This window comes from Ascidia mentula, chromosome 4, assembly GCF_947561715.1.
Source record: "Ascidia mentula chromosome 4, kaAscMent1.1, whole genome shotgun sequence".
Lineage (NCBI taxonomy): Eukaryota > Metazoa > Chordata > Ascidiacea > Phlebobranchia > Ascidiidae > Ascidia > Ascidia mentula.
Genome location: NC_138569.1, coordinates 7,313,693 through 7,325,114, shown reverse-complemented (window position 1 = coordinate 7,325,114; position 11,422 = coordinate 7,313,693). Strand labels below are relative to the sequence as shown.

Sequence of the window (11,422 nt, the reverse complement as noted above, 5' to 3'; positions counted from 1 at the left end):
GAGGTTTCTTGAAATTATTGCTGATCCCGATTTTCCTTTTGTCACTTCACGATAGTAGATCTTGTCCTGAACAAAAAGAAGATAAAACTAATATTTATCCCATCTTCCGTAATTTTGACAGTGAATATTTATATACCTCCTTATGTTTTTCTTTGTTGGTTAGTGGAAGCCTCGTTTCTTCAGGAACAAACAAGAGAGAAGAGGCCGAGACTACGATTGCTGTAGCCGTGCCGTTATATGACGCTGTTTTGTCGGCTGTTTCTCCTGCAAAATAGCTTGTTTGTTTTACCTTTTCGCTTTGCTCCCCATTTCTTATGCGTGAATCGTGTCCTGTAATGTTGTAGCGTATTTGTGTTAAATAATAAAATATGTCAAAAAAAAAACTTGTTTATTTTCAAACATGAAACTGATCAGCTTTTATTATAAACCAACAAAAATGAATAAATAAAGATTCACGAATGCTTGTAATAAGTTTAGACTTTTAGACTTACGCCACAGGAATAAAAATCATTGAAAAAAATTGTGCTTGAAAGTGCAGTACTTTTTCATAATAAACGCTGTGAGATGTAGACAACTAATACCACCATAATCACAACGCTGACATGTCCCAGATCACAATGCAACCGTTTCTTTATACTTACGCAATTCATGCAGAAAATGTCTGAGGTCGATGACTTTAAAAACCACGTTGAAAACCGAAGCGTGAAGAAGGTGAATTGTTTGCACGGAACAGAGATTATTGTTTAGGATGATTGCCTAAAAAACATTCGATTGACCATGAAAGGGCGAGATTCACGCATGATTGAAAATGCAGACGGTGCTGAAGTGAGAAACCATCCTAAATACAAACCCGCTAATTACTTACAAAGAGTGATTGACGATTAGCGAACACACTTGTAAGCAAATTTGGGTACCTGACAAGGTAAGAGAGATCCGTCAGTATTACCTTGCAAGAACAGGCTGATTTGTTGTCTAAATAACATTTTTCTCTTACAATCCTGCAGTGAACAACTTAAATGTACTGAAAAAATGCACTTACATTTTTTTGTATTTCACCCAATACACTCTCTTGCGGTATCTTTATCAATTAAATCCAAATAATTTTATTTTTGATGTCATTTACACCTGCACTGTATAGTTTATTTGCAAAAATAAGAATAAATAGGTGGGCATAACATAAAGAAATAATGTGTGCTTCCTATTCCCGTAAAATGCTATGTTATCTCAACTGAAACGTTGAAAATCACTTTTAAAATGAACGTTCGGTAGGGCCCAATATTCTCTTGAAGTGAATAATCCGACTGCAACTGATTAAAAGGTCCATTTCTGAATGTTTCCTTGCTTTCTCAACCAAAATTTCATTGGTCAGCAAAGTCGTTTCACACCAGCTGCACTGATGAGACCTTTTAGGTCGAAACAGTGGCCATCTGTCTGCAGCTTACACAATTCAAATTACTATCTTATGATTATTGTGACATGGGGCCTGACGGCACTATTGGTTGAGCTTTGCTTGGCCATAGTGTTTCCACCTTGTTTTCTCCGTTTTGGTTGCACCTAGTTTGGTGCCCAACGTATGACGGTGATTGTATAGTCACCACAAAGTGGAAGTCTTTGCTTGGCCGTTTGGTCAGCAAAGTTGTCTGAAAGTCACACCAGCTGCACTGACGAGACCTTTCAGGTCGAAACAGTGGCCATCTGTCTGCAGCTTACACAAAATTTTATTATTTACATTTCTTGTCTATTTGTTTGAATTAGCCTAAAACCACATATTCGTATTTCTACTCCGATGAGTTGCAGGGTGGAATTGTCCTTCTCCTTCTCATAACCATCATACCAATTATCGGAACACACCATAAACCAATTTGTGATGCATATGGTGATTAAGGTTGATTGAGCGTTAAGGTATTTTATTCAGCCAGTCAATTGGTGCTTAGAGGTTGGAAAAAATTCAGGCCAGGCGTGCAGAAACGAAGACTATTTGTGGTATTATGTGAGGCCCATGTTTCTCGTCTCCCCATTCAGGTCAAAAATAGTTGCTGGACAAATACAAAAATTCAGCTGCAACCACCTAAATAGTCATTGGGGCCTGACAGCACAGTTACATTGCCATAAAATTTAGTTTTTAACACGAACAGAAATAGGTGGACCATGTTTGCGCGTTGTCATTGTGCCCGAGTTCAATGTAATCACAGCACATCACCACAAGTGGTTATTATTTTAATATATTTCGAGCAACAACGAGATAGACCGTATTGTTCGTTTATGTGTATCCAAAAACACGATCAAAATAAAAATTGTGGAAGACAAAACAAAAGATAAGGAAAACGCGGTCGTACAGGTTGAGGGCATATCAACACTGATTTCGCGTCGAAGAAATGTCGCAAGTAGAAGTCACCACGCTGGTCACAGTGACACGAAGGTAACAAGACCGCAAACGTTAGCTCAAGAGCGACCACAAGCGGATATTCGTCACTGCGATAATGTTGAATATGTTTTGAGGTAGACGTTTGCATAAACGCAGTTTTGAATGATGGACAATTTAGAACGAGAGCTAAAAAAAGTAAGAAAAATTTGTTGCAAGAGTTCAATGAACTTTAGGTTAACGTTACTATTTTTTCAACAAAAAATAATCACACTGCTTGTTACAAAATAAATAAGTTCACGATTACAAACTACAATCAAGTGGAATACATTGTAGATGTTCAAAAAACATGTTTTCTAAAAACTATCTGGTGAAATACGTATTGTATTTTCAAGCACCAAACGCTTCGGGTACTTGATCCATCAAACCACGTGGTAACCTGCACTTCATTAAACTTCTTTGCGGAGTTTCACTGTGCTAAGTGATATGATAACAGCCCAAAATAAAACAACATATGAAGAATGGTCGATGGCGGGTCTGCAGGCGTTCTGGTCACTATCTCAATAATCCCCTCATTCTTGCTATCAGCGGCCACCACAGATTGCCTCTTGCATCTCGCTCATGGCAGCAGTCGCATGTCACTGCTAAGTAATTCCCTATCTTCTGCCGTTATCATCTGTCGCCGTCCTTTGCTCCCTCTTCGCGTTCCGCAACGCCACGATTGTCCCGCTCCTCGTCATTGTCCTCATCCTCTACAAGAGGCACAATGTCGCTCACGGGATCACGGATTTCTGCTGCCGGGTGGTAAACCGGTCGGCCTGCGTTGCTGCGTTGCCAGGCAACGGCCAGATTGTGGACAGATGTGATTCCGGACGCCCGCGAAGCGAGGCACATGCGCAACTGGTTTTCGGCCAAAGCGGAATCACAAGTCGATGGATGGTAGACGTGCACCAACGACGGGTCGGGCGTTCTTACAATAGACAAAGCCCTCTTGTTGGCAACCACTACATCCGGGTCTGGGTTGCGTCTTGACGCACCGGTCACAGGCCCGGTTTTAAGGCCGCTGACAAACTTGTCCACCAAGTCTACGTCCTCTAGACCCCACCCCTGTATTTTTATATTAAAGCCACCAGAGTTTATGAAATCGCTCTGGTGAACACATAATAGGCCGTATCCATAGTTCCTCCAATAACCTCCAGTTTTTGTTATGTTGAAGTGATCCATTGAGTTTTGCTCCGTCCTAATTGGCAGTCCGTCTTGTAATGCCTCCAACGCACTTACGTCGTGTTCAGAGTCTTGCCATTCGGCCAAGGTTGTTTTGAACCTCGGGTGGTATTCGCTATACAAAATCGGGTAGTACACTTTCGAACCTCGGACGCTGTTTGCGCGACATTTGCGTGTGAAGGCGATGTCAAAAACCACATCAACGTCGCAGAAGAAGAGTAGCGAGTCATTGGAAAAGTGGGAGGCGCCAATTTCCAGCGCCATGCCACGAGAGAATTGGCCTCCGATTTCAATGGATCTAAGATCATAAAGCGGGTATTTTTCCGCGTACGAGTTTAATATTTCTATTGTTGTTTGTGTTTCTCGTTGCTTCACTGGGTCGGTTTGTTTAAAAAGTACCACGAGTAGACTTACAGGATCACCTCGTGACATGCTGACTGATTCCAAGTTGGCCATGAAGTTTCGGAACGTCTCGACGCGTCCCACAAGGGGCACTATGATGTTTACAGTGGGTACGCTTGTCTTTTCAACATCATTTTCGTAAGAGGTAAAATCCCCCGAGTCCATCCGTAGCTTTTCAGTTTTGCTTTCACTGGAAATCTGGTCGCTTACATCTACCTGAGCCTCGGGCTCTGCATCGCCCCCAACGCCGATAGCGGCGATAAAAGACTTCGAGCCTTTTAGAAATGAGGACACGACCGAATCCACAACTCCCTGTCGCGAGACGGAAATTTTCCGCAAGATGGCGCTCTTGTTCAGCGGATCGTTTTCCCACATTTCAGTGCGCACGAAGGACTGCTGGAGGTAGGCGTGTCTTCTGACCGGCAGGGTCATCTTCTTTCCCTTGTATCGTTTATAGATGAGTAAGAGGTCGAGAATGTACTCGGCGCCGTACAGAGGATTCACCCTTCGATACCCGTAGGCAATCTGCTTGAAGTCGATGACGCGGCCCCGCGCTTTGGCGTTCGCGTTCATCATTCGCATGACCTTTATTTGTGAAACGTATAACGGTAAGTGGAAATAAGCTGATTAACAACGCTTGTGTTACAAAATGTATAATATCGCCAAAGTTCGCTATACTTTCAAAAAGTGTTTTACGGATTTCTTGGTAGAACTGTAATCCTTTTTATATGGTCAGCATACACAAAGTGAACAGTTTTTCATTACGCATCCAAAATATTATTTGTATATAACAACCAACGTGTTCTTTTCTAAAAACCAACAGGTTTATGACCAGACTTGGACAACTAGATAATTCTAATTTTCTAGTTTGATGAATTAGGGCAAAATCCTAGTTCTAATTTGAATCTAACTGGGAAAACCCAGGTGGCTCCAATTCATATGTTAATCTAATTTCAAAAAAATTTTTGTCACAGTGACTTATATTTCATACCTGCATAACGATGTTACGCATAGAAATCTGCCGGTGGGTCGGCATCGCCCTTCTTGCAAGGTGCGGTGGGGATGCGTAAAGCAAACGGTCGTTGATGAAGTCCCAGGGAATCACGTCTTCTCGCTTCTTGGGAACAAAACGATGAAGAGTCGGATGCAAGCCGAGCATGTATTCCTCTGCTCCTGGAATGCGATCTAACTCCCGACTCAGATCGAGGATGTCGCGCTGGAGGAGTTTGATTCGGTTCTGCTTCTCCGCTATTTGACTTCCTCCCATGAAGGAATGAAGTTTTACCTTAAAAATTATAAACCAACCGGAGTTTAATAAAAGCTTTTAGTTGGTCGTCCTATAGATTCCATAAACTTTACACTATATGTTCGGTTTACATATCTAGTAAAACCAAGGCATTGCTGCATTTTTCACAAAACCCCTTTTAAAACAGTGTTTTAACTGTGGCATAAATGCAATGTAAAGGCAAAACAACGATGTAATTGTTGACTTTTCTCTTAGCGTACACACAAAAATTTCATAACGGTATATCTTAATATACTTTGCATGCAAAAATCCTATCATTAACAAAGATCTCGTGCAACCTATACATTTTTGAAGGTCCTTTATGAGACCGGTTGTTTCTATTCTAACACTATCGCCCAATGAACGTCTTTATAACAAGTAATTTACTTGATATGCCGGATTCTTATTTGGATGCAGAGTGAGAGCCGAATAGAGTTTGGGATTCGATCGATCAACTTCGGGGTCGATGTAACCTTTTCGCAGATAATAGTGTTCATAGAAGAGTTCTTGCATCTGTGTGTAGAAAAACTATATTCATCCCCAATTCAAATCAATATCATAAAAAAAACGTAACATTATCTACCTATATAAAGAAACAGGACAGCGGGAATAGAAATAGTCATAAAAATCACCAGAATATTGTTGGTCCACTACTGGTGGACTAACAATAATTCTTAACAAGCTTGAGCCCAAAGGAATTTGTGTTAAAAATGATTTAGATATAGACTTAACCGTAAGCCTTTTCCTTCAACTAACAGGCCGGCGGTTTACACGTATCGGGACATATACCGTTGCGTCACAAGGGATTGTATTGTGCTAAGCGTCACGCATGGTTGGCTTACAGCGCGTGCGGTGGTGGCACATGTTCAGTTATGCCGGTAATTCGTTGAACAGGTGATGCCACAGGTTTCTGCTTCGGAAGCTTTTTTACTTGCAAAAGAGAAGCGCCAGTGACCAAAACTGATCTGCAGGTCATGGCGTACTGCGCTTTGATGTTCAGGTGTAAATCCCCACACTCCACCAGTCACAGTCAGTACAGGAAATGAAACTTCAAATTGCGCTTTATTTGATTGCAGGGATTACAGAAGGATATGAACCCGACATATGGAAACGATCCGCTGGGTAAGGGCACAACTGAAGCATTGACCTACTTTTCCCTCGGCGCGTTATGCTTAATGAACCGACTCATGACTGCTGAGAAGACTTTTCCTACTGAGCGTCATACTTTTACCCTCGACCTTGCACATTCAACAAACGCTTCTTGGAAAGTTTTTTTTGGAGGTAAACGCATTTGGAATTTTTTTTTGAACAAGTTTTTCATAAATAAGTACTAAGCAAGCTTATGGAAGATATCGTAGTTTTCTTCTGTATGTTGTAGCAAACTTGGAACAAGGGACTTAGTTTAACATCAAACGGGACAAACTTTAGAGCTTTGCACAGCGGAAATACTCGTGGCCAATAAGAACTGTAAATTAGTTGTTTAGCCTCAGCTACATCAAAAGGTTCAGGAATTCAGAAAACCTGTGGCCTAACGATTAGCCGATGGGCGCCCTGCATATAGGTCACCTACGTGGTCCGGCGGTCATTCATTCGACTCAATGCCTTCCGGCTCACAGCAGCTTCTTTTAAATGAGGCTTAAAGTGTAAGCGAAAGTGCTGGTTGTGGCAAGCCGGGCAGACAACGCGACAAAGCAAATTGGTCGGTTGCCGCAGAAACATGTACAACCTTACTGCGAAAGGTTACTGGTAATGTAAGTTATATGCGTGGTAATTTAACCCCCTATCCACATATTCTAATGTAAACACCGTTGCCTTAGCACAATGTTCGCGCTATTTGCAAACGTTTATCACATCTCAATACGGATGCGCCGACGACTGTCTGACATTTGCTAACAAAACGGCACCAGCAATATACACACGCGTGTCTGGACAAAAGTTCGCTTTATGTGGAGCACTCTAAGCCCATTGGATCGCAATCAGTAAACATTTCTAAAGGTGATATAGATGCGGAACCGTGGTCTGAAATCCACTTTTACAACATATTGGCACCGGCATTAGTGTATACATGTTGAAGGCAATATCTATGGTAATGACCACGACATAATGTGGATTTTCTTACGTATAGAAGGCCGCAGAACAGTCTATACTTATTGTTATGCGCTGTGTATTACCTAGAATATCTTGTTATACGGTAATCTCAGTGGCTTATGTATTACAATATTTCTGTCCTTATATACAGTTATAATATACTTAAATCATGTACAAAACATCAGCATCCTCAAACGCAATGTAAGCCCCAGCCTTTTTATCAACACGTAACAAAAATTACTTAAGATTTCGACTACATCGGAAAAAAGTACAAACCTGGTACGACCATGCGCAGTTTACGTCAGCGAACCTCCGAATGCATCGACTTAATTCAACATCCTCGTGCCACGAGTAGAGATTCTTCACACATTCCCGGATATGCGGTCCCACTCTTCTCAGTACCTCCCTGCTAAAGATCATGCCCGGACCTCCCATGCAGTAATTCTCGCCTTGTTTCAGGCTCAATCGGCCTCGCTCCTGTTAACACGGGACGGAAAAATGTGTGGTTAATTTGCACTTTGGCATGCTTGGATATGTAAAACTTGACGGTAATTTGAAGGCTATAAAAGTTGCCAATTCCTTGGAGAACAGGTCATTTATATATATATATATTAACTCTTAACCATACGCGATATCCCAAACGAAAAAACGTTTGCCAAAGCGGTTAGGAGTGTAATGTGAAAGAGGTTTTTCGCTTTTGTCGAGGGATTTGCAAACCGAACGATTTACTGTGTTAACCTTTACTGTTTCCAACCTTAATGGACTGTTTCTAACTTGTGGTTGACCGAAGTTTTGTTCTCGATTTAAACAGTGATTTAGTTAGTAAGCAAACATGCCCAAGGGTAATCACAACGAGTCCCACAATCATATGAAATGTTTGTTTTTCCAGCAATTTTCTGTCGTTCTTGAAAGACGTTTGGGTGCATTGTAAGAACGTTTTGTTCGGTCGACAGAACAGTTGTTGGTAGTTTACACTGGTGGGTATTCAAGCGGGGCAAAAGGACTCTGTTTCAATTTGGGCTGAAAAGTTCACACTATTACGAACTAACCCAATGAAGAATTACTCAAAATTTGGTTGCAGAAAACATGCTTAACAACACGCCTGACAGCCAAACCAAGTCTCAAAAACATAACGCTCATGTCCTTCCATGGCCGCTGCGCTTAATATATCGTGTTCATTGGGTTAAGTAAATAGCCCTCGCTTTTCTACAAGCAGTCTCCATCTCGATCACAACCTATTAATAGCAAAAGGTTTGGCAGTTCTGGACAATTTGAAATATGTGGGTCAACAAATGTGAGTGTTCGACTGTCGCCAACGACCACCCCCTCCACGCTGGCATCCGGACACCACGTGCCAACAAGTTGTGACGTCATGTTATTTAGCTGGGGACAGAGTGATGTGTTTCAGGCGGTCACAACAAGTGTTAGATAAGGACGAACGATAAGATAAAGCCCATTACTCTGGGCGTCTTTTATCAGTCAATTTAACTGAGGTTTGCTGCTGAAACGTGAAAACATATGGTTTTGGCGTGTGGTATCAGTTCATTTATATTTTCCGTTGCAATCCTGAACGTGTACTCCAAACCACAAAAAATGTTTTTCCACTTTCCGGTTTTCTTCAATTGGGACAAAATAATAGTCAAACAAACACAAGAGAGTTTTACTGACCTCGGCGTTTCCTAGTCCTGTCTGACCAAGGAAGATTGGTTGGCTACTGTTCAGTCGTTTGAGGAACCTTTCCAGTTTTTCTGTTTTGATATAGGCGTCGTCATCAGCCCGCATGAACCACTCGTAACTGTTGTACAAAAGTACAATTTAAGGTTGCAATATATGCATGTGAAAAAAATGAAAACCTACACGTCAGTACTCCGCATATATACACAAGCATAATATACCAGTAACGCAATGTCCAAGAGACAATACAGAAAATATGTATCTATTGCGTCAATACCGTTAACATGGCATCGTATTTACAGATTTGACTTGGTTTTTAAAGAAACGATTTAATAAAAGATCCCGAAAATGAATCCACAGGGCTATAATACAACTAGCAGGAGAACGCAATAGACTCCATGTGGTGAGGAAGATCGCCCGCGGCTTTCTAGGTTTAATCGTCAGGCTCAAACCTCCCTCCTCATTCGCGGCAAAACTTAATCTTGCGGTATCGCCGATGGCGGCAGTTTGGATAGGCACAACGGTCACTAAGCCCAAGCAACAGCAATGGGTTACTTACAAATATTTTGAGCATGAGATTATGTCAAATGCATCGGTGTTGAATGTAACAATATAATATACAATATGCATCCTACGCAAGTTGCATGGTATACTCCGAAATTTAAATAGCGAATTAAAACAAATTTTGCACAGATCCACTTACCCGGAGTTCAGATAGGTGTCGTGCATGTGCTTCAGCAGGAGGAATGACTTTTTCTGCGGAGGATAAACATCGTCCTTTACTGAAGTAAGCCGAACCAAGGGTAGGGATTTCCCTCCGTCGTCAACATTCTTCACTCCCTCGCCAACGTAAAACTCCACCTTACCAGCAACCCCAGGACCCCACGTATTCATTATTGCACGACCCCTTGTTGATAAATACTTTTGCGCCGTAAGCACACCGACGTACATAAACGAGTTTCTATTCCTGGGGTTGGAAGGGGATACTTTAAGAGGCCTCGGACTGTCGTGTGTCCTTTTCAGGTTCCTGGGATGATTCAGATTCAGTTTTTCACCGTTGTTTTGGTGTTCTGTATCTTCTTTGGCGTAAGCGTCGTAGTTAGCGTACTTCTGCGCTTTGGGCACAGGCCTGAAGTCCTCCAGTCGGTCTTGCTGCGAAATCTCGCCCTGCTCCACTTCCACATCGCTCTCATAGACACTCTCAAGCTCCTTCTGCCTCCGCTCACGCTCTTCATCCAAATCAAAATCAGGATAGTTTCTTGGCACTCCCAATTCTCCAACGTCCAATTGCGGTTGTTTCTGGACGTGTGCGTTAAGTTCACTATCATGTGCTTTTGGCTCTTCGTAATCCTTCTTGCCGTAAATCGCTTCGTCATCGCAGTCCTTTCCTCTCCTTCTTGGCCCGTCGTTGCCTGGGTGCTTTACACGGGCAGCGCCCACCCGAAACTCGGGCAGACCGTTGTCCATACCGCCGTGCCTTATACCCCCATCGCGAGCTATTACCTCGATGTTAATATCAGTGCGATTTGGGACAGGCATAGCAAACCATGACGCCAGGTTAAACCCAAGCAGAATACCCAAGATGAGACCTGCCACCGACCTTCTGCTAAACATTCGTCTTTGCGAGCCCATTTCAGCGATATATCTGCTCTTGCCGCTCCCGACGACATCCAACACAAAGTGGCGAATGTTCTAATTGACTGGTGGCCCGTGAAAAACCAGTTAATTGCAGTCCATTAACGCTTCCCTGCAGTTCCCAGACTTGTGACCCGGATACAGGCTGCAGGGGCGTGGAGACAAAGCTATAGAAAATAGCTCGTCCTTGCGCCTTTTTCTCTTGACGTCAAACCATTGTTTACTATCACACGTATCGTTGAACGTTACGCAATGATTCTGCAAGTTCAACTGCAAAACAAGAAAACAACACCTTTGTTTGTTTGTAAGTAACAGCGTGTGACGCGAAGGGTCTAGAGCGCACAGCGCCGTATTAAAACCGGCGAAATATAGCAACTGACTGTCGCGTGTATTTGATTGGGAAATCGTTGCAGTCGCCGACAAGATAGGCCAATTAACTTTGGTCCAGACAGCCCAAAGTCGATGTAATATCCGCTGGGCGGGATACGCGCAATCTGTAAGTGATGTAGCATGTGCCATAGTCCCTATATTGCGCATATTTAACTTGTCATTATCAAAAACTAACATGGTAAACAAATCGTTTGGTCTTGTTTGACATCGCAATACTGTGTCGAAGCAAATGAAAAGGTCGGTTTTAGAAATTTGTGCTGATACGTCAGTTCTTAAAAAAACTATATTATGGTAGGCAGCAACAGCCACACACAAGTAAGCAAAACTGAAAACTCCACCAACCAATAGACAGTTGACTGCTG

At 42.4% G+C, this 11,422-nt stretch overlaps 1 protein-coding gene across 1 annotated transcript; it reads right to left on the bottom strand.

Annotated features, from left to right (window-relative positions):
* Positions 1–2,231: 2,231 nt before the first annotated feature.
* Positions 2,232–10,935, bottom strand: LOC145897485 (chondroitin sulfate synthase 1-like). Its single transcript, XM_082985796.1, has 6 exons — positions 9,739–10,935; positions 9,030–9,156; positions 7,638–7,838; positions 5,661–5,786; positions 4,980–5,273; positions 2,232–4,573 (listed from the first exon to the last, which is right to left on the bottom strand). The coding sequence occupies exons 1-6, from the start codon at positions 10,665–10,667 to the stop codon at positions 3,035–3,037; spliced, it is 3,216 nt and encodes a 1,071-aa protein (XP_082841922.1). The 5' UTR covers positions 10,668–10,935; the 3' UTR covers positions 2,232–3,034.
* Positions 10,936–11,422: the final 487 nt, after the last annotated feature.